This window comes from Palaemon carinicauda, chromosome 10 (assembly GCF_036898095.1).
Source record: "Palaemon carinicauda isolate YSFRI2023 chromosome 10, ASM3689809v2, whole genome shotgun sequence".
Classification (NCBI taxonomy): Eukaryota; Metazoa; Arthropoda; class Malacostraca; order Decapoda; family Palaemonidae; genus Palaemon; species Palaemon carinicauda.
This window is the reverse complement of record NC_090734.1, coordinates 66905555-66930554: the sequence shown is the minus strand read 5'-3', so window position 1 is coordinate 66930554 and position 25000 is coordinate 66905555. Positions and strand designations below refer to the sequence as shown.

General features: G+C 38.2%; 1 protein-coding gene and 1 pseudogene across 1 annotated transcript in view; one reads left to right on the top strand and one right to left on the bottom strand.

Annotated features, from left to right (window-relative positions):
* LOC137648625 (colorectal mutant cancer protein) overlaps positions 1–25000 on the top strand; it is a 369887-nt gene that overhangs the window by 196685 nt on the left and 148202 nt on the right. The window contains exon 3 of the mRNA XM_068381565.1: positions 8549–8662. Coding sequence (XP_068237666.1) covers positions 8549–8662 — 114 coding nt within the window. The remainder of the gene's footprint in view (positions 1–8548; positions 8663–25000) is intronic.
* LOC137648411 (uncharacterized) lies at positions 5469–7773 on the bottom strand (annotated as a pseudogene).

Genomic DNA, 25000 nt, shown 5'->3' with positions numbered 1-25000 from the left:
TCGTATCAGGGTAAGTCAGGGCGTAAACATTTGGCAGTCAGCTCTCTCAGATGTCTTTGGTGGAGGAATTAACTACTGGTGCTTTTAGGCTACCCCTCATCTCTAGTCTGTTAGTTGATGCAGCTGAGTGTTCTCTGAACTTATATTGCCAGTCTGCTATAATTAGATATTGATATAGGTTAAAAAGGCTTCCAAATTTACTGACATTTCAAACTAAATTTCTTTTCCTACTATGAGGATCACTCTACAGTACATTCCCAAAATATTTGCAAAATACTTTACTGAATCTTTACAGTAAGATACTGCCTTTTAAGTTATAAGTTACCCCTCCCTAGAAACTTCCAGAGATTGCCTTCTGTGAATATTTTTTGGGCTCTAAAGCCATCATGGTAAATAAAGAAATTCTTGGAACATATAGATTTATATTTACTGATGGCTCCATATTCAATGTGGGCATTGGATTTGGGATGTGTAATATTTCTTTTGATTGTAAACGTTAACTCCCTTTAACATTATCTATCTTTATAGTAGAGCTATATGGTATTCTGACTGCTATTGAAAATTAGCTATAATGAAAGAAGGTAATTTTACAATTTTCAGTGATGCAAAAAGTGTCCTGTAGGCCTTGACTGTTTTTAGTCTAACCCACCCTTTAGTAATACAGTAAACTTTTTTTTTTTTTTTTTTTTTTTTTTTTTTTTTTAAGTGGGTGTATATTTGTAGCACTGCAGGTAAGGAAGTTAAGTTTGCTGGGTTTCTGCTCATATAGGTGTGTCAGGAAGGGAAGATGCATACAAATTAGCAAAAGAGGCTGCAGACAAATTACTTCCTGGAAGATATCTTCCACCATGTAATGAGTTTTATCTTCATATCAAACAGTATCTCGATGATATTTAGCTATTGTATTGGAATTCTGTGAATCAGAATAATATGAAAGAGATGACTAGTCCTATACCTTCGTAAAAATACGATAATATGCCGAGAAGGTGGGAAACAGGCCCCTGTCGCCTAAGAATTGGGGATGCTCTTTTAACAGAAATGTTCATGATGTCTGGAAGGTGCCAACCATTGTATGATTTTTGATTGGTTATCCTGACTATTAGGCACCGATTGATTGAATGGCCCAGTTTTGGGGATCTCTGAGAACAGTTCATATCTGAAGCCGGTTGTAAGATTAGCAGGTTCAGACTCTGGTACATCCTCACCCAGATTCTTGGAGGAAAAGTTGTGTATGGTGCCAGTAGCATTTTAAGTTCGTGTTGGAAGCTGGTCTTTTTACTCATGTTTAAAAGTTAAGTTATTTATTTTAAGTTTTAATTTCTTTTGTGAGTTACTAATTCTTAATCAATTTTATTCCAATTGGCACCTATGACCATTGATGTTATGATGCCTGATAATCATTCATTCTTTCATTCATTTATTCATAGAAATGAGAAAAATGGAACTCAAGCCTACTGCTAATGGATACTTACTGATTGTAGCATGAATCTGTTGCAGGCAAGTAAGGAAATTTATGGGGTTCATACCATTTCCCCAAGAGGCATAACACATATTATGATAACGGCAGCTGGCATGGTACGATTTTGGGCTGGCATGATTGCTACACTCAACTTGGTTACTCTTTGCTTTGATTTCACTTATCTGTATTGAAAAATTTCTAAATGAAAATAACTGTTGTTGATCCCTATAAGGAGGGGAGCTCATCTTCCTCTATCCGCATGGTATCATACAACTGTTTCCATTACATGTGAACATTAAAGAATTAAGAATAAGAGAGGACTATATCAAAACAGCCATAGGATGCTACACCCCTTCCATGTACTATCATTAGATAGTTGAACTCTCCAAAACGTCGAAAAATAGGGACGGTAGCCAAAACTAGGCCGTGAGTAAAACTTTCCCCAGCTACGTAGTATTTGAAATTTAAGGTTTAACAAAGCCAATGAATAGGAATGAATTATAGCATGGCTATGCTAATATCGAATGAGTTGCCATTCCGATCCCTGTGGGGGTCGTAGGCTCTAATCGCAGGAGGGAACAAAAGATTTATCCAGATACATAAGAAAAACTCTGCTTTGAGGAGGGAGGAGGCTATATCTGCCTGGACCATGTTATTAATTTTAGAAACAGTGTATATATGAAAAGGTAAAAATATCCAATGAATAAATGTAGGATATTCAGTTACCAATCTTATCCTTCTGTTGGGTTAATTTCCCCAAATACCTCATTGATGTGTGTTAGTTATAGGTTTAAGGGATGAAATTATTCCAAACCCTTGCCTAACATAAGGTTAGTGTCTTAATGTTTATATATTAAAATATTAGCGTACTATGTAAATTGCAAATTCCTATTACTGCAGCTATTTCATAATGGAATCAAACTTCAGTCACATCAAGTGAAAGGCAAGGTCTCTATCAATCATATTGTCAGAAGCTCTTGCACAAAAACTAAAAGCACAAAGGTAAAGAGTTAATAGAATACTTTAACGTAAACTCTTCCATGAAGTCACAGAAATGTAGGTTGAACGTTTATTTGCTTATAAGGGTAATATCTTTACTGTTATTTACCATAAAACTTGATCTTGGAGATTAGGACTTAGGTTGGCCTATAAATATATGACAATGTGGTTATATTTGTAAGAAGAGAAGAGAGGATAATATACTAAACCTAAATAATTATCAAATTTACATGAAAAACGTCATAATGTAAGCCAAAATTTGTAAAATAAAAATAAAATCCAAGCTATGCAAGTCCAAAACTAAGAACCATGACTTGGACTTGGTAAATAGTATGGTATGTACAACCAATTCAATACTTGAAAGAAGTAAAGAAAAGGACAATTTTTTTTTTAAAGATAAACCGTTCCTATTGTTTTGTGAAAGAAACACTAAGTTACTTCATACTGCTAGTAAAAACAAAAATCAAAGTAAAGTATCTGCATTAACTCTGATAATAATGAATAAGAAAATCAAAAGTTAACCAAATGTACTTAACTGAAAATTTGAGATAGATTCCTGACCAGTGTGTGTAGAAAAAAAAGTCCTGGCACGTTCCCTGATGAATTAAAAAGATGTTAGTCAAGTGCATAGTAGCGACCAGGTAGCCTCAGCTCAAGTGCCATTATGTCTAAAAATGTATGCAGAAGGTAATTATTTGTTCCCTATTTTACAATTTGACTTTCGAAAAGACCTTGGAGCATGAGACGCCATTCTTACAATTTCCAATGCTGTACAGAAATCCTTTAATTCTGGTCATGAAATTCGTAGGATTGGCCTTTATTTTAGTGCAGCCTTGGACAATGTTAATTATAAAGCCCTCGTTTTCAAACTCAAATAGTTGAGGGTAGGTAGTTCTCTTCTTAGTATTAGTTTTGAATATTGGAGTGATAGATTACAAAGATTAGTTGTTGATGGGTACCATAGTAATATCTGGTGTTGCTCAGCGTAATGTTTTGTGCCCATTACTTTTCATACTATACTGTATACACATTCCAGTTTGGGCTTAAAAACAAGCTCATTGCATATCCAGATGAGGTTGCTCACATTCCTTCTCCTGAATGTAGGTCTGTGGTTACTAAATCCTTCAATAGAGACCTAGCTAAAATCACTGCATCGTGCAAATTATGGGACATGAAGTTAAAACCTAAAAAACTCAACATACGATTGTAAGTATGCTAAGGATAGTTGTTTGTCAATATCCAGATCTCTGCATTGATAATGTTTTTTTTTTTTTAACTATATACAACTCCTCATAAATTTAGGTGTGAGTCTTGATTACAAATTGACATATTTTAATGCTTTCATTCTACCATCTTTTAAGTATTTTTTCCCATCTTTTATTCAGCTGCTGACTTTCATCCTAAAACTTGTGGTCTCTTAAATATCTTATTCCTGATCTTGATATTAATCTCTGGCGCCATAATAATAATAATAATAATAATAATAATAATAATAATAATAATAATAATAATAATAATAATAATAATATTATTATTATTATTATTATTATTATTATTATTATTATTATTTTTGATAATAATAATAATAATAATAATAATAATAATAATAATAATAATAATAATAAAGACAATGACAATGACAGTGGCAATGACAATAATAAAAATAATAATGATTCAGCATAAGAGGTTTTGTGATGGATTCAATAGACCCTGAGTCTGTAGGTCTTCCATGTCCTCTCCAAGTCCATGCTATGCTTTGGGCACAAATCCCCGTACGAATTTTTTAGCTGTACGTGTGTGGGAATTTATCAGTCGTAGCCATGAACTCCTGCCATGTAATTGGTAGTGAATGTGTTGAGTATTCAGTACGGGTGAAGTACGTGTGACGCACGGGTGCGTTGGTACTAACGTCGTCCGGTCATTGTACTACACACCTCCTTTTGCCGCAATTGCATCGTACGGTGCACGCACGGACCACGTACTTCTTTTAATTCCTTACGACAAACGTGCGTGGCTCGTACTTGTGACGCAAGTTACACGCACGACCAATGTGCGGAGATCATGCCACAGAAAATACCACGGCACGTAAGTCAGACGTGCGTCCTATCTGCGACTACAAATTTTCTTGACTGCCGCAAAACGTTTTAGTGCAGCGAGTGAAGATTCTGCTGCTGGTATACGGCGGCCTACGAGGTCCAAGACTGTTGCGTGCCCCCTGCGTCACACCCACGATCTCACAAAAAATCTGACAAAATTTTTTTATCATAATATTTCTTTGTTTTTATTTTCAATCTTATATTGAATTAATTATTATGATATCCGGATATTGACCGTATTATCAAAAAGCATAATAATAATAATAATAATAATAATAATAATAATAATTATGTTAATTAAAATGGCTGTTATCTTTTTACAAGGCTCTCTTTTTGAAAAATCATGAAAAGGTAGTACGGCCAGGTGTGCCCACCGTATGAGTTGATACACTGACCCTTGCGGAGTGAGGACAATATTTCACCGGAAAGTTGTCGGAGACAGGGACGTGCAGAGAACTTGTTCAGGGCAGGTGCTCAAGTGATAAAAGGGCAAAAATATAGAAATCGATGAGGCTAAATATATACCGGCTCAATATTCTTTCAAATTTATGTAAACTAGCCATTAATAATTCAAGAAAGAGATAGAAATGACTGATATCATAAGTACTAGGGATCAATACACTTGGCTAATAACCAGACCTTATCATTTCATATTTATAAGAGAACCCTTCTGTGTGCCATTTCTTTGAATATTCTGATAACTTCCCTGTTGTTGAGTGTGATATGCTTTTCAACTGCTAGCAACAAAAGATCAGATAACCTCTCCTCACTGGACAGGCTGCGTAGCTTTGTCTACACCAGCTTGAGTTTGGAGAAGGTCCTTTCCACTGTTGCAGTCGTGACGGATGGAGTGGCATAAATTGTTAAGAGTTAAAGCATAAGTGGCAATATCTCCTGGACATTATTTTCTTTCATCAGGTTGAGCATTGTAGATGCAGTGTTCTGTGGCAGGCAAGGAAATGAAAAATAGAAGATCTTTTATTCCAACTGTAGCTTGTCTACTTCTTCTAACTCTTAAAACTGGCATAATTTTTGCAATGACTTTAATGCCTCTTCATTCACAGGTTCTTTCCAGTTATCTTGGACTGTCATACAATGAAAGGCATTTAGGATACCCCATATTGTGTTGCCTCAACCTTTATATCTTCTTTGTAGCTCTTGTGATATCGTATCTAAAAACACATAAAATATTCTCACACGGTAGTACTCATCCAAGGATTGATATTGCTGGTCCTCAGTAGCAGATGTAGCACTATACTTTTATCTCTCAGGCATTTTTATTCTTCTGCCTTGTCCAGGGATCCCAGAGGGGAGGTCGATGGCCATGGATTCAGCTCTCTTTTTAACATTTGTAAAAATCTCCTGAAACCTCTCATCATTTCTTAATGCTCTCAAACTTTGTAGCCCTCCATCCACAATTCTGTAGGAGGCAGCCAAATCAAAGTCTTTCTGTTGTAGGGCATTAGAAGTATAGGCAGTTTCTTGAAAAACTGGGGTGGCAATCTCAAAACAAACAAGAAATTCAAAGTTAATACTTAGCAGCAATATTGTGGTATCCCCTGCTGATGCATCAGAGGATGCTTTTGCACTATCTCTTCTAAAAATTGCTTCAGAGCTGGAATGACATTCCTCGTGGTTCTAAGAGCTGACTCTCTGCAAGCCCATCTTGTGAATGATAGCTTCTTAAGTTCAAGTTGTATGTCTTCTGGATATATTGCTATCTGGATCTCCATGAAAGCAGCATGCCGTTTTGAAGAGTTAGAAATAAAAGCATACAGTTTCTCCACCAAACTGAAAAAAGTTACAAACTGAGTACTTGATTTTGCACTCTCGACTAATACTAGATTTAGGCTATGTGCATGGCAGTGTACATAGAGTGCCTTTGGGTTCAGTCTTTGGAGTCTGGACTGTAATCCATTGTATATTCCACTCATATTTGCTACCCCATCATATCCTTGTCCACGCATATCATCTATGTTCAGGGTATTTTTATTAAGTATAGAGATCACTTCTTTCTCCAGGGCTTCACCAGTTGTTGATTGCACATTGAATACTTGAATGAAACATTCTTTTATTTTGAAGTCATGTACATATCTCACAACAAAAGAGACCTTTTATGTATGTGATACATCAGTTGTTTCATCTATGAGGACGGAAAAGATCTTGCTCTTGTGAATTTCTTCTAATATCACTCTTCTAACTGAAATAGCCAAAGCCTTGATCAGGTCATTCCGAGTCCTATTTGAAAGAAATGACACTTGGGGTCTTTTCAGTATTTCTTGTTTTTCTTTAATTACATCAAGGTGCAATTGAACTACACTGTCATACTTGCTAAACTTTTCTACATGTTCAAGAAAATTTCCTCGATTTTCACTGATAGAACTTTATTAGTCGCCCCTAAATGGGAAACCTTGTCTTGCCAAGTATAGTGATGGAGATCAACCTACATAAAATTTCTCTGTTTCTCTGCTTCTCTTTGTCTCTAGCAGCTTGTACTTCCTGATTAGCTGTTTCTAAAGCAATATCTAATGCTTGACTTTAGAACCCTTTCCATCGAACCATACCAATCATGTGAGATTCTGAACTAGCAGGCTCCTTTATTTTCTCTGAAGCTGTCCTCCAACGGCTTATGCCCTCTGATTTCCCAGCTACTCGGCCCCTGTACTTCTCCTCATTCAAAAACAGACTACAGCTGAAGCAGAACATGGGATCTTTCCGAGGTGAATACTCCAACCAAGAGTTCCTTTCATACCATTTCTTCTGAAATGAGTCTCCCTCTATACTCTTGGGATATGAAATTACTGGTTGACATGGGCCATAATTATTGCACAGTCTGATGAAAGACTCATTAATACATATATTATAATTAACAACATGGGCAGGGTCATTTGGATACTGTAATTCAGGTAGCATGGAAAATGGCTCTTCAACTTCGGGCACTTCTGCTCTTGCTTCAGTCTGGGGCTCCTGTGGAGCAACTTGTTGCTGAAGGTTATCTAAACTGTCCGCTTCATTTGGCTCGTCGTATGCTTCCATATCTTCAGCTTCTGACTTTTCACTCTCCTGAGTGTCCTCCCAGCTCTCCTCCTTCTCCTTCACTTGCTCTGATGTTGAAACTGCCACTCTTGGCTTCATCCAATCATAAAGAGTTCTGCTACCTTTGGCAGCATCTTGTCTGTCCTGCTCTTGCTCCTTTTTTCTTTTCTCCTTCCATGGCATACTGAAGATCATTAATACAAAAATTAAAAAATCAAGGTTCCATGAAAAAAAAATCAGGAATACCCTAAATTTTGGGGATCAGTGTAAAATACCTATTGACAAGAAAGGGCACTTTTAATACAGTAGCAAAAGGGGCAGGTGCTTGGGCACCCCTAGCACCCCCCTTCTGCACGTCCCTGGTCGGAGACCATGCAGCACATTACCCCCAAAATGGCTTTTATGTCACTTCAGTTAGGGAACAATCTCTTATTTAACTGTTTTGCATTCACTGTTATGTATGTAACTGTGAATCCCATGAATACTCAAAAACATTACTTCCATGATTTTCTTGATCTCTGAGAGTAATTAAATTTTCTGTGAAATTGCTGAATGTTAAGAAGTGATTGTTCCTGTTATTATTAGTATGTGTTGTTTTTGTCCCCCCTCCCCTAATAGTTTCATTATAATAACTAGATTTTATTTTAAGGTTCACCTCTGAATGTATTTCCATTTCTCATGCCTCTTTATTTAGTAGTTGCCCCAATCTATAATTATTTGTATATGTTACCATTCCATTTCTCTTTCTTGGAGAATCTCCATAAAAAAAGATGACTTAATTATACTGCATCGTAATTTACTGTTAAGGAAGGAAAGAACTCTTTTGTTTACATTTTTTTTTTACACTGACATTTATTTATGTTATATGTACCATTTTGTCTACTTGATGCAGTATGCAAGATTTTATACTGCAGTATTATTAAAGCCTCAGGATGTTAAGATTTTACATATTTTGCAGGTGCATTTAGCTACCTTAGAATCCTTGAAGGATGAGATACTCGAGCTGTCCTCTAGATTAAAAGTACTCTCTCAAGAACGTGATATGTTGGAGAAGACTTTAACTGTTACTCAGGTTAGTTACAATCATTTTTTTTCCCTACAGGAATACAAGCCATCGTCTTTTAATAGGAGTACAGTCAACCCTCGCTTTTCACGCCCGTCGTTAAGTAACAGAGACGGGCGCGAAAATCGAGAATCCGTGAATAGTTGCTGCCCTCTGGTTGGTCAACTCATGACCTACCAACTTATCTGTGGTTGACTAACACACTAGGTAACCCATTTTACTGCACTACATATTTTTCATGTACTATCTCTCATGTTGTTTTAGTTCTTACTACTTTTCAGAGGTAATTGTACATAATCAACGACTCATAAACTGAAAACTATCACCAGGACTCATAAAACAAGTCACTGCCAACCCACGCTTTGCATAGGTTTCAACAAAATACTTGTTTGTATCTAACACTACTCATTGATACTGTAAAGTAAGAAAAAAGTCACTAATAGTTAATAATTAAAATGCACCCAAAATAGAAAACAAAAGTGAAAAATGCTGTAATGAAGCACATTTATCTTTATAAAAGTTATAATATTTTAGAAATAATAATATCTGTTGAAACTTGTCGGTCTGGACTGACTCGTGCCAACAAGAAATGTTGGCCTTAATCCACCACCACCACGAAATAGAATGCCGTTTTATTCAAGTTTCGTTTACAGTAAAATACTGTAAATACTCTATTAGTAGTTTTTTCAATGAATGTATGAATATTTATCCTACCATAAGTGAAAAAAAAATATGATAAAAAATGACTAAAACACTAAATGTTAACAAAGTTTTATCATAAATAACTCTCTCTCTCTCTCTCTCTCTCTCTCTCTCTCTCTCTCTCTCTCTCTCTCTCTCTCTCTCTCTCTCTCTCAGCCCAACCTCCTGGAGAAAAACTCCAAGCGATCTGTGTGTGTGCTTCTCTCTCTCTCTCTCTCTCTCTCTCTCTCTCTCTCTCTCTCTCTCTCTCTCTCTCAGTAGAAATTCTCATATTACATATGCGTGAATTAAAACCTTCTCTTTATACTTATTTTAATTTTCAGCTTATTATTTCCTTTTGATAAAATTTGATTCCTCCCTGCATAATAGATCAATACAAGCATTTTAGTTAGAATTATAGATATAATGAAAATGACAATACATTTAATCCTGTGTAATTTATGTATAGAATTTCAATGCGATATCATTGTTTCCTGGTGTTAAGCAGATACAGTGTTATTTTGTTTTCCCTTAATCTCTTATTTAATTAACAGAAAAAGAATTCAGTCTCCCCAATTTTTTTATTATTTATATGTCGTCAGAATGGGAAAAAAGGCTCACAGTGGTTGACAGTAGTGATTTATAAGAGAGGTGAATGGATAAACCATAGGTATGAATGAAATGTGTAAAAATGCATTATGTGTTTGGTATTGAACTTAAAACTTACATGATTATAATTGAATAAATTTCATATTATCATGTGATACCAATTCTAAGAAGATTTATGTTAGAAAAAAAAAGGATTTTTTTTTTCTTTTTATAAACTAATAAGAAAGTTACTGATAATACTATATAGATTCTAATATCCTTAATCTTTTCATTGAAATAACATATCTACTGATAGAAAAGTATACAAGCAAACTACATAATTAGATAAAAATAATCCAATTTCAAAATCTTTGCAATTTCATAGCAAGAGTTACATTTATATATATATATATATATATATATATACATATATATAAATATATATATATATATATATATATATATATATATATATATATATATATATGTATATATATACATATATATATATATATATATATATATATATATATATATATATGTATATATATATATGTGTATATATATATACATATATATATATATATATATATATATATATATATATATATATATATATATCGTATATATACATATATATATATACACATACATATATATGTATATATATATATATATATATATATATATATATAAATAAATAAAGAGAGAGAGAGAGAGAGAGAGAGAGAGAGAGAGAGAGAGAGAGAGAGAGAGAGAGAGAGAGAGAGAGAGAGAGAGAGAGAGAGAGTGTGTTACAAGGATTTTGGATGTTTCAAAGACTTTTTTTGTCTTAGTGTTGGAACTAGTTTGATGGCCCTAACTTTTATAGTGATGTGTACAGCAGTAGTACAGTGTATTTGATTCTGTATTCGACTTGTCTCTTTATGTAACTTATTAGTTTTTGAGCTTTCTTTACAGCTTTTATGCTCTGTTTGGCGAATATATATATATATATATATATATATATATATATATATATATATATATATATATATATGAATATATATATATATAAATATATATATATATATATATATATATATATATATATATATATAAATATATATATTATATGTATATATATATATATATATATATATATTATATATATGTATATATATTCATATATATATATATATATATATATATATATATATATATATATATATATATATATATGAATATATACATATATATATATATATATATATATATATATATATGAATATATATAAATATATGTTTATATATATAAATATACATATAAATATAAATATATATATATGTATATATATATATATATATATATATATATATATATAAATATATATATATATATATATATATATATATATATATTTAAATATATATATATATGTATATATATATATATATATATATATGTATGAATAAATATATATATGTATATATATACATATATATATAGATATATATATATATATATGTATATATATAGATATATCTATGTAAATATATATACTGTATATATATAAATATATATACTGTATATATATATATATGTATATATATATATATATATATATATATATATATATATGTAGATATATAAATAAATATATATATACAGTATATATATTTATATAGATATATTTATATATATACTGTATATGTAAATATAAATATATATATATATATATATATATATATATATATATATATATATATATATATATATATATATATATATATAAAACCAATCATCTTAAGAGCTATCCTATCATCATCAACATTATTATTATTATTATTATTATTATTATTATTATTATTATTATTATTATTATTATTATTATATAAGATACGCCGTTATTAGCTTTGTAGAATTTGCACATAATATGTGTGGATGAATGTATCTAACCTGATTATAATCTTCTGTTCATAAAGTAAAAGTAAAAGAATAAAAAGGTAGAATTAATTGTATTTCTAATAGCGTAGATAACTCACCGCCTCGCTTATTTATTTATTTTTTATATATATTTTTCCTCAAACTGAAGAAACCCATTGTGAGACTAAAATTATTTAAGTAGCGTTTACTTTAAACTATGACTTGTAAGGATTTATTCCAAGTTTTGAAATCACGATCCTAAATAACGTTTATTTTATACACATAACGACATAAGCAAAAAAATAAGTAAGAACTTTGAAATCATATCCCAAATTCATAAACTTATCATTAGTTTAGCGCTCTGCTTGAACTGTTCTCTGCTCTCCTTCCCAGTTTGAATACTACTATACAATACAGACAGACAGCTCAAAGACTAGTCGGTGTCACTAACTCTCGCGGAGTCAGGTTGACAAAGGGATTCGTGCTACACTTACATATTTAATTTTTGTTCTGAAAAATCATTTTAGCATGAAATGTTTTTTTTTTAACGATCTAACATTATTCAATGATAAGATTATCCATAACAAGTGACCAACGTTGCCTCATACATACACATGTTTACAAATTGAAATATAAGATTTAATACTAAGTGGCAACTTAAGAACAACGCTTGTCCGAAGCAGGAAAAAAAAAGTATTACCAGTTTTGCAGCACTTTTGCTGCATACTGTACTATTCGGTTTGAACTGAAATGCATAAAATCCTATGAGGATTTCCAACAAAAAAGAACTTGTATGCTAAGTATTGAATTAATTAATATTAGAATATTTTAGTTAGCTTTTTATATACTATTTGGTTTAAAATGAAATACAAAACTGTAAGCCTGTGTTTGGTATCAAAGAGAATAACTTTTCAACCTTTCCTTTTTTTTTAAACATGCTGCACTTTGATATCATTATTCGTATTGCCAATTGCCAGATTATCCGATCCTCCATGCTCATGGAAAGTTACCTTCTCGAACTACAGCTAAATCTTAAAATTCCGAAAGAGATGAAGACAAAGCTGTTCATTATAAATGACAGTTCCTTAAGCTGTTCGGATTAACAGATTTTATGAGAGAAACACATACTGCCAAATTCCACCACCAGGATATTCATACCTTTGTCTAATTACTCGTATTCTCAAACCCCCTACCAGTTTTTCACTTAATAACCTCTGACACTCTCGGAAGCCAAATCCTTCGATGCAGTTATCTCTCATAAAATTTCACCTGTCGAAGATTAGCCACTGGCATACGAGGCCACCTGCTAATGCTTAAAGCCTAAATCCCTTACCTTTTTCGAAATCCAAAGTCTCGGATAATGTTTATTGCCCGTAAATATTTATTTGATTCTGGACCCTACATGAATAGTAATAACCCCTCGAGGAAATGTTTACTTCAACGCTATTCCTTTTGTGAGCGGCTTATCCTTTCCGGTACAGTAACATTTCCCTGGGATAAATTTTCTAACCTAAAATTTTAAGATCTGAAGACCTTCCTTCCTTGGCATCGACTACCAGTCGTGTCTCCTCATTTCAGACAGGATGCCATTTTTTTCACCATAGCCAATGAGTGCAATTTTAGGCGGGCCTCATAGCTTCACCCCACTGTGAGGACAACGAGACAAGCAGAGAGAGACTGACAATTTACTGAACATGCAACGGTCACTATACTACAGAGTGTGGACAGATAAGTAACCCGGGAGGGAAACATTTCCAACTGCCAAATCATTTGTGTTTTCATTCAAAATAAATTAACAAATACCAAGGCGGTAGCCTAATGAAGTATACAATATTATACGTGAAAATAAAGCTCTTAAAGAGCGCAACATCGTGATAAAAAATCCACTATGTGGAACAAATAATAAAGTTACAATTATCAGAAAAGAGTCCAGGGGGAGGAAACATGGCGGGTAAGACGATGTCCTTACAAGTACTCCCCCTCCAGACAGCGGGCATTGGAGATGGTTGATGCGATTAATCCCTATATCGTGAAGGGCGACTTAGTTCCCCTCTGGTGCTTGGGGGGAGGGGAAGGTTGCTCTGCTTCGGAGGAATCGTTTTCCCCCGTCGTTGCGTGGTTTTCTCCCGTTTGTTGGATGATTTGTTCTGAGGTGGAATCCTGGGTCTACCAGGGCCTGCGGTGATCTTCTTGTTGCTTTCAAGGTACGCTGGTTTCAATCGGTCCATTGTCACCCAATCTTCTTGTCCGTGGACATTCAAGAGGAAAGATTTGGCTTTTCTTCTGATGACCTCATAAGGGCCGCGATAAGGTCTAGTCAGGGGTTGGCGGTGAGCATCGACCCGGATGAAGACGTAGTCGCAGTCGTCTAGGTTCTTGGGCACGAGTGTCTGGTCCTGCCCTCGTATGTTTTCAGGCATGGTCTGAATTTCCCCGCGATCTCTCTCAGGTGATCTAGCTTGGTGTCGTCGGTAGTTGCAAGGAAGAACTCGCCAGGGACTGTAAGCGCCTCGCCGTAGACTTTCTTTGCAGGAGAAGGTTTGCCGTCTGCCCTGGGAGCGATGCGAGGCCAAGGAGGACCCATGGGAGTTGCGCTTTCCAATGTTCGTCCGTACAGTGATACCTCTGGATACGAAAGTTTCTGCTTACGAAAAATTCAGGATGCGAAAAGTGATTCGAAGATTTTTATGCCCCAGGATACGGATAAAATTTCAGGATACGAAAACCTTACGAGATCCCAACTCTTCGCCGAGAGTAATTTTAAAAAGCGCGCGCTGCCAGACTTTGAACTTGGGTAGACTCACTTACAGCCTCCCGCTCACCCATTGGTTATCTCCCTACTCAGACGCTAGCTGACGGCATAAGATCCTGCTTTCCTATTGGTCGGCAACTATCCCAGCTTGCCTACGCACGGGCGTTCATCTCTCTCTCTCTCTTTTCGTTCCGACCGCGGTATCGTTAACAGACATTGTGTTGTGCGCTTTCGCTTGTTTGACTTAGTGTTAATATACAGTACATTCGTACGCCACGTGTTATCGTTAATAAACATTCGTTACTGTGCACTGTACTGTATTAGTGTTTACTATACAAAGACTGTATATAACATTACGTAGTGTATTATATTACGTATTACTGTAGCCATGGGTCCCAAGAATGTTGCCGAAGGAAAGAAGAAGAAGACGATGCTCTCGATGGAGACGAAACTTGAAATCATTAAAAAGTACGAGTCTGGCATGCGTTTAAGTGCGATCGCCAAGGAGTATGGCCGGAATCCGTCTACGATAGGCACCATCCTGAAGCAGAAGGCGGCCATCAAAGCAGCAACACCTTCTAAGGGCGTCACTATTTTCTCCAACAAGAGAACGCACGTGCATGACGAGATGGAGAGGCTGCTTCTTGTGTGGATCAAGGACAAAGAGATCTCAGGAGACACCATCACTGAGACTACAATTTGCCAGAAGGCCTCCGCCATTTTCGGTGATCTCGTGCGTGCTCAGGCCGAAGAAGGAGCAGGAGAAGGAACATCCCAGCAGGAACCCCCAGAGTTTAAGGCTTCTCGTGGGTGGTTCGAGAAGTTCAAGAAAAGGACTGGCATCCATTCAGTGGTACGGCATGGGGAGGCAGCCAGCTCGGACACGAAGGCTGCCGAAGCCTTTGTTAAAACGTTCGAAGAGTTGACTCTGCAGGAAGGCTACAGTTCGCAGCAAGTTTTCAATTGCGACGAAACTGGGCTTTTCTGGAAGAAAATGCCTCGTCGGACATTCATCACGGCGGAGGAGAAGAGGCTACCCGGACATAAGCCTATGAAGGACAGGCTTACCCTTGCTTTTTGTGCAAACGCCAGTGGGGACTGCAAGATAAAGCCCCTGCTGGTGTACCATTCAGAAAATCCCCGAGCCTTCAAAGCCCACAAAGTCATTAAGGAGAACCTTCCCGTGATGTGGAAGGCGAATGCAAAAGCCTGGGTAACGAGGCAACTGTTCATTGCTTGGGTGAATGTCTGCTTCGGTCCGACTGTCCGAAAATATTTGGAAGAAAAGCGCCTCCCTATGAAATGTCTGCTGGTGTTGGACAATGCTCCAGCTCACCCTCCTGGCCTCGAGGAATATCTTCTGGCCGAGTATTCCTTCATAAAGGTCCTGTATCTACCGCCTAACACCACCCCTCTCCTCCAGCCCATGGACCAGCAAGTTATTTCTAATTTTAAAAAATTGTACACGAAGCATCTCTTCAAGAGATGTTTCCAAGTCACAGAGAGTACAAACCTCACTCTGCGTGAATTTTGGAAAGATCACTTCAACATCGTGATATGCCTCAAACTCATCGATCTCGCTTGGCAGGAAGTTTCGAGGCGTACCCTAAACTCATCTTGGAGGAAGCTGTGGCCTGATGCTGTCTCTGCATGAGACTTCGAGGGGTTCGGGAAGCCTGGAGGAGAAGCCGAGATCGTTGACGATCCTGAACCAATTCAGCAGTCTGAGGTGGCTGACATCGTACATCTTGGTACGTCCATGGGGCTGGAAGTTAGCGCGGAAGATATCGATGAACTTATCGAGGAGCACCACGAGGAGTTGACGACGGACGACTTGAAGGAGTTGGAGACGATGCAAGTGAGTGATGTTCAAGAGCAGTTCTCTAGCGGTGATGAGGAGGATGTTGCACCTTTGAAAACGGCAGACATTAAGGAAATTCTTGCATGTTTCCATAAAATGGCAGACTACGTCGAAAAGGAACATCCAGAAAAAGTTTATACCAACCGTGCGCTTCAACACTGCAATGACGTTTGCCTAACGCATTTTAGAAATGTGTTGAAAAGTAGGCAGAAACAAGCTTCAATGGATAGTTTCTTATTAAAGAGGCCAGCGGTATTAGTAGGCCAAGACGAAGGTGAAAGTAAAGAAAAGAAACAGAAAAAAGAAAGAGATGAAGAAGTAGAAGGTGAAAGTAAAGAAAAGAAACAGAAAAAAGAAAGTGATGAAGAAGTAGAAGAGATTTAGAAAATAAGAAAAACGTAAAGTTATAAAAAAGCAAAAAAAAAAAAAATTCAATTTTAAGTTTTATGTTACCGTTAAGTGTTAAAGTAATTTTTTCTTTCATTTTATAGTTTTCCATACGTAATGTTAAGTGTTAATTATTTCTGCCATTTTTTTATTTCGTAAAGTTTAAGTGTTAATGTGTTAAGTGTGTAAATTACTGTACGTAGTCTGTCACTTGTTACGTTTTCTGCCTTATGCCATCCTCCTCTGCCGCGACTTCGCTATCGGACATCGTCTCAATCAAAAGGTAAGTTTCAACTTTTTTGTTACACTAATTAACTGTAACCTTTTTTTCAGAGTGTACAGGTACAGTATCAATCATTAATTTAGGTGTACGTACAGGTACAGTAACAATACACCTTCACTGATCTAAATGCTTTACGTACATACAGTACCGTAACTTTTATACAGTACGTACCGTAGTAAAGAAAACGGACCGTTTTCTTTGGGCTTGGGGGGGATAACTTGGCTATAACTACACTATTGAATAATCTCATAGTGGTTTCTGGAATGGATTAGGCTGTTTTTAACGGTTGTGTTAATTATTGAATGATAGAAATGGCTGCAATGCATGTTTATTACTACAGTTTAGCGTGTTTATGAAAGAAAAGGTGACTTTTTATAAGGCTTGGAATGGATTAGGTTATTTACATGTAAAACGCGACTCAGGATACGAAAATATCAGGATACGAAACCGCATCCTGAACGGATTAATTTCGTATCCTGAGGCATCACTACATCTCGCCATCAGGGCAGCCTTGAGTGTGCGATGAGCTATCTCGACCATGCCGTTAGCTGCAGGTTTGTAGGCCGTGGTGCTGTGGAGTGTCGTTCTCATCAGGTTTGCCAGAGAGAGCCAGATCTCTGACAAGAAAGCAGAATCTCGGTCCGTCGAGATATCGTCAGGGACACCAAAGCGGCTGATCCAACTCGACAGGAGAGCTTTGGCGCAGGCATGGGTGGTTGCTTCAGACATCGGAGTTGCTTCTAACCATCTAGTGGAGCGGTGGACGATCGTCAGGATCAGGAGATATCTTGCAGAACCTGAAGGCGGCAGAGGTCCCATGACGTCCACGTGGATGTGTCCAAATCGTCTCTTGGGTTGGGGAAAATCGCCGATTCCCGACTCTGTATGGCGGTTGACATTACTCATTTGGCAGTTAATGCAGGCTCTCCCCCACTCACGGGCATCTTTCTTGATTCCTGGCCAGATGAATTTCTTGGATAAAAGACGGGCTGTAGTGCGACCCGAAGGGTGTGATAATCTGTGGATGATGTCAAAGATCTTCCTTCTACAGGAGGCGGGAATCCGTGGGCGTGGGCTGGTGTCACAGAGGATGGTTTCCCTGGCCGGTTTGAGGGGAATGTCCTTCATCTGTAGCGTTGATGCTGTCGTACGATAGTCTTGGGCCTCTGGGTCGTTCTGCTGTTCTACAGCAAGGTTGGTGTAGTCGATCCCTAGGTGGACTGTTTTGATCTCGATCCTGGAGAGGGCGTCGGCGACGGGGTTCTTCTTACCCGGTACGTAGCTGATAGTGCAGCCAAATTCTGGGATGGTTGTCGGGTGTCGTTGTTGGCAAGAGGACCATGCGTCTGAAGACTTTGTGAAAGCGTGGATCAGGGGCTGGGGGTCTGTTGCGATGGTGAAGGTGGTCCCTTCAAGCATGTATCTGAAGTGGCGGATGGCGAGGAGCTCCCTGTCGAACGTGCTGTACCTGGTATCCGCAGGTTTGAGTTTCTTGCTGAAGAAGGCCAAGGGCTGCGGGTAACCGTTGACGATTTGTTCGAGGACAGCACCGCAGGCTACGTTGCTGGCGTCGGTGGTCAACTTCTGGGGGCACTGTCGTCATGGTACACCAGGGTGGTGGCTTCGGCGAGGGCTGCCTTCGTCCTGTCGAAGGCGCGTTGCTGCAGGGGACCCCAGACGAGCTTCTTGGCTTTTCCCTTCAGGACGTCGTTGAGGGGAGTCAGGATGTGGGCGATGTTGGGGATGAAGCGATGGTAGTAGTTTACCATCCCCAAAAACTCCTAAAGGTGCCGGATGGTCGTTGGGGTTGGGAAGGTTTTCACGGCGTCCACCTTGGTCGATGTGGGCTTCACAGCCGCTGCGGATATTTGATGTCGGAGGAAGTCCACCCTGTCGGCGCCGAATGTGCAATTGTCGAAAAGCACGATCAAACCGTTCTCCTGAAGGCTTTTCAGCACTGCGCGGACGTGTCTCCAGTGTTCTTCTTTTCTCCTGGAGAAGATTAAGATGTTGTCCACGTAGCAGACGCAGAATGGCAGGTCCCCCAGTATGCTATTCATCAGTTGTTGAAACATGGCCCCTGCATTGCGTAGACCGAGGGTTGAATATGAGAAGGTGTAGGAGCCAAACGGCGTTATGATGGCGGTCTTAGGCACGTCCTCTGGGAACACAGGAACCTGAAAGTATGATTTAAGAAGGTCCATTTTAGTAAAAATTTTTGCCCCATGAAAGGCGCTGGTGAGGTCTTGGATATTCGGCAGAGGATAGTGGTCTGGCTTTGTGATGAGGTTAAGGCGCTGGTAGTCACTGCAGGGCCTCCATGTCTCGTCCGGTATCTTTACCATGTGGAGCGGTGACGCCAAAGGGCTGGACACCTTCTTGCATATGCCCATGTCTTCGAAGGCAAATTTAGCATCTCTCAGCTTCTGTGGCGGGAGGCGGCGGAACTTGGCGTTCGTGGGATGTCCCGTTGTGTTTATGTGGTGGTAGACCCCGTGCTTAGAGGGGGATCCTGGCGATTGTCGAAGTTCCGGCTTGAAAACGTCGGGAACTCCTGAAGAAGGGCGGCGTAGAGCTGCGCTACAACGGCGGAGATGGGTGTGATACCTGGACCACCCCGTAGTGGGCAGGTTCGGCATGTCCCGGTGTCGATGAGGCGTTTCCCGGCGACGTCGACGAGCAGGCCGTGGTGAGCCAAGAAGTCAGCGCCGAGGAGGGGGTGTCTGACGTCAGCGATGGCGAAGGGCCAGGAGTAAAATCGGCCCATGATTGAGATTTTTAGCACCCTAGTCCCATGACACCGTATGGGAAATCTGTTGGCGGCAATGAGCGAGGGGGCATCACTGCTAGGAACCCGGATTAGGTCGGCCTGTGAGGGAGGGAATCAACCATAAGCCTACGGTTGGATACGGTGTCGAGGATGTAGAATCCTATCTTGCCGTGATCTGCCACTGCGGCTACGGTTGATGTCGGCGGTGGCTGGCGTCAGAATTTCTTCAGAAACCTGCAGGGGGCCCTGCACTTAATTGTGTTACTTCCAAACTGCTAGTGGTAGAAACACCAAGTCGGGTTTGGTCTATGGTTCTGCTGCATCAGCTGCGGAGGTTTCTTCTTCATCAGGGTGAGGATTTCGTCATCGTCGTCAGCGGAGGGCGCCGCCGAAGATTCGGGGTATGAGCAGCTGAAGGAGGACGATATGCCTTAGAGGCTTCGTGTAATTTCTGTGCCCTTGACAGGAGGTCGTTAATTGGCAGGGTGTCGGTATCGGTGAGCTGGGCTGTCACGTCCTGCGGAAGGCGTTGGAGGAATATTTCGCGAGATAGGCTTATCTCTCGTCGTCGTCCATTGGCGTCGGTCTCTGGCAGCATGAGAAGTCCAAGCAGTTCATCCCATGCTTCTACGGGAGAGGTGTCGCCCATAGGTCTATTGCTGAGATCAAGGACCTTCTGTGCCCTTGCCGAAACGGAAAGCGAGTATATATTGATTAGTTTGGTTCGTAGGTCGTCGTAGGATACCTGACCGGAGTGGGCGTCGAGCCATGGGGGGATCTTGTGAAATACCTCCTCAGGGATGAAGGTCAGGACGATGTCAACTTTGGTGCAGGGGTCGTTTAGCTTGGTTACCCTGAAGAGTACATCCGCCCTCAGGAACCAGGAGGCGGTTTTGTGTTGTGAGAACGGTGGCGGCTTGACTTTGGGTGCAGCTGAGTGGTTGCTAGGCACGATGGGCTGGGTGGTTTTGTCATGGTCAGTTGATGCATCTGGCCAAGGGCGTGAGCTGGTTGTGTCAGATATACTCATTGTTGCTGCCTCACGAAACCAAGTGGGATAAAGCCAAAAGACGTCGTTAAACGTTAATGGCAAAAGGAGATATACGAAGGAACCGCAGCCGTAAATAGTCCGTTAATGGCAAGCCAAAACTGCTATGTGTTTCCAACATCTCCGGGGTCACCAGTTTTGAGGACAACAAGATGAGCAGAGAGACTGACAATTTACTGAACATGCAACGGTCACTATATCACAGAGTGTGGACGGATAAGTAGCCCAGGAGGGAAATATTTCCAACCGCCAAATCATTTGTGTTTTCATTCAAAATAAATTAACAAATAGCAAGGTGAAAGCTTAAAGAAATATACAATATTATACATGTAAATAAAGCTCTTAAAGAGCGCAACATCCTATTACAAAAATCCAGTGTGTGGAACAAATGATGAAGATACAATTATCAGAAAAGAGTCCAGTGATGGACTTTACTAGTGGATATGAGAGAAGAATCGTTTCAACAACCTAGCCGAAAACAACTACAGCCACCTAAGCAGAATGACTGTACCACAACCAACATACCAAACAGCGCTAGAAGAATTGCCCTAACCACCGAGGTACTACAAGAGGAAGAAACCAAACCAGCTAAACTAGTGTTTAATGGCCGGGAATTATACTAAATTTATTTATCTAGATACTATTTGTATGTGCTTAAAGGTACTAAGTTGATAAGTCATTCATTCTTGCAACTTTACTTGTTCTCGTAAAAGCGTTGTGTCTAAGAATATTCTAGTGCATATATCTACCCTGAAAGACTTGATAGCTCTTCAAGTGACCCCTCCCCCACCATTATATCAGCAGTTATTCAGATATTGGTCCTTTGTTAACCCTTGTTGCTGATCCATCAAAGTTAGAGGACCAAGGGTGTGCATGTTTGAAGACACATGGTGATAAACAGATAAACAGGCTGTTGAATTTAGTGCCCCCACTTTTGATAGTGGGATAAAAAGTGACCCCCTTTCTATAGGCCCTTAAGTGCCAGTCCTCAGGGACGTGGTGCCGTTCAATTCCACCACACAGATATTGACGTATCAGAAACTCATGAGGAGGAAAGATTCAAACTAAAGACTCAATCAAATTTAAATTCCTATTTATTCACAGAAATTATGAATAGAAAAATAAAAACTTCAGTCTGAAAAGAAGCAAACCATATGCATTACAAAAGGATAACCAGGACCCAAATAGTCCTATCACACGGAAAAGAACAGTAGTAAGAGACAAAGATCCTCAGTCATCAATGATACACCCATATCCATATTTAAATATTACGGAATAGAAAAAGATCAAGAGATAGACTGGAGAGGCACTGAATGATTTAACCTTAGCTAATAATTAACATACATTATTTATAAAATTAAATCCATAGGATGAATTCTTGATAGTTCTGCAGGAGGATAATCTCTGGTGTCAGTCGATGTTAATTCGACAAACGTCGCTCTGATAACGATAACCACCTACTGTAAGTACCATTCAAATCCATTATGTGATAGTCTCCCATTGGCCATAGAGAAGTAACACAAAAACACAGACAAAAGCATCGGCCACATCTCAATGAAACTATCCAGCCTCCCTAAAGTACAGGGAACACAATTATAATAATCCTTACCAGAAAGGCACCAAACGGCATCTTAACGTCTGTAGGCATTGAAGTACTTAAAAACAAGTCTGTCTCTAGGATACTGGAGTTTCGACATCAGCTAATCAAATTAAAGTGATGGTCGCTATTTGCCTCTTCAAATTGAAGCACTCCACCTCCACTATAAGCTTGAATTGAGTAAGTGCCCTCTGCAGATGAATTCGTGGAACACTGCTACACCCAAAGATTTAATTTTCATAGTAAACTTTCCTTCCTGTTCATTCACTGTCTCCTCCAGTGGAACTTCTCTGACTCCATGGGCAACTAATAGATGGCACTAAAGTTACTGAAAATTTTATTTACTTCCATCAAAAATATTAATACGAAGGAAAGCCCCTTACAATATGTAATCGTCATCATTATTATCATCATCACCATCTCCTCTTATGCTTATTGATGCAAAGGGCCTTGGTTAGATTTTGCCAGTCATCTCTATCTTGAGCTTTTAATTCAATACTTTTCCATTTATCATCATCTACTTCATGCTTCATAGTTCTCAGCCATGTAGGCCTGAGTCTTCCAGTTCTTTTAGTGCCTTGTATAGCCCAAGACACTTGGCATGCTTGGAGAGTAATCTCTCTTATAGTTTCATTTCTAATCCTGACCTGCCATTTAACTCCCAATATCCTTCTAAGGGCCTTGTTCTCAAATCTACTAAATCTGTTGGAGATTATTTCATTGTCAGACTATGACTCATGTCCATATAGTAACACCAATCTCACTAAATTAATAATAGTAATTTCAGGCGATTCTATTTCATAATTTTAATTTACCTAGCCATTGTCTGATTTTCTTTTTTCAATATTTCACAGAACTCTTGTTCTAAAGACCCTGTATTGGAGATCGTAGTTCCTAGATACTTAAATGATTCTACCTCATTATTCCTTTCTCCTGCCAATGATATTTCATCTTCCATTCCATTCTCCGTTCTCATTGTCTCTGTCTTTTTTCTATTTATCTTGAGTCCAACCTCGTATGATATTTCATGGCATCTGGTAAGCAAGCATTGCAAATCCTGTGGAGTTGTGCTAACAAGGAAAACATCTTCAGCATACTCTAGGTCTGCTAATTTCCTATTACCAATCCAGTTCAACCATTCTCAACCATCTCTGACTGTTCTACGCATTACAAACCTATGAGGAGGATAAACAACATAGGTGACGACACATTCCCATTGGAGAACTCTGCTTTTCACTGGAAATTCATTTGATAAAACTCCACTATTAGTAACTTTACGCTTGCTATGCTCATGAACATAGTTGAGAGGAACTCCATAATAACACAGGACTCTCCACAAAATTAGTTCATAAATGCCATAAAAAGTGGATATCTATATTCTACGCATTGCTGTCCAATATGTCTCAAAATGAACATTTGGTCAGTACAACTTCTACCTTTCCGAAATCCCCCTTGTTCATCTCTCAACCTTTCATCAATCTTTCTTTCCAGTCTTTTCAGAATAAGCATTCCATTTATTTTCAAAACAACAGACTTGAGTGTGATACCTCTGTAATTATTGGAATCAGTCAGGTCTCCTTTTTTTATCCGTTCCACCAACAATCCTAGCTCCCATCCATCAGGTTTCGCCTCTTCATGCCACATTCTACAAAATAATCTTGTAAGTATTCTGGGGTCACCTCATTTTCAGCCAATATCATCTCAGCAGTTATTTTATTGTATCCAGTGGCTTTCCATCTCATGAGCTTCTGGTATATCAATTAAATTATTCCCTTCGTATCTACTATTCATAACCTAACTAAAGAGTTCCATCCAACATTGCCTTTCTATATCTTTTGTTGTTATAATAGACCCATCTCTCTTTTTGATGGGTATATGCTTCTTCTTTGCCCTAGTAGAGGTTTTATTAGAGGTTTCATTAATGATTCTATGAGCGATTTTTTCACCATAGCCACTTCCTGAATTCATAGTTTTGTCAGCCTCATCTGCTTTATTACCTAAATATTCTCTCCAGTCATTCTTAGCTTTTCTTCTAACCTCACTATTAGTACTGGAACCCTTAGCATGCTCTAAATTGTAATTTTTATTACTTCCTCAAAAACTTTCAACAATTGATTCTGTCTTTGCCTCCTTTATATAGTAATCCCACGTATCATTTGATATCCATGGCTTTCTACTTGTAACTGCGTGTCCCAAAACTTCACATATCAACTGATTAATAAATGTTCTTAATATCGCACTTTTCTTCATTAATTGTCTGCTCTTCGTCCTTTAAAGTCTCTAAGACAGCAAATCAATTCCAAAATTCAATTGCAAATGTGCTCTTTTTGTAGGAGATCAGTTTTATCAAAGATAGGTATTTTATCTATATTTCTGTTGCGTGCTTTAATTTTGATTTCAGTGTAGCAGTGTGGAGGCGGTGATCACTATCAATATCTGCTTCTTACATTTCTCTTTATTAATAGTAATGTGAT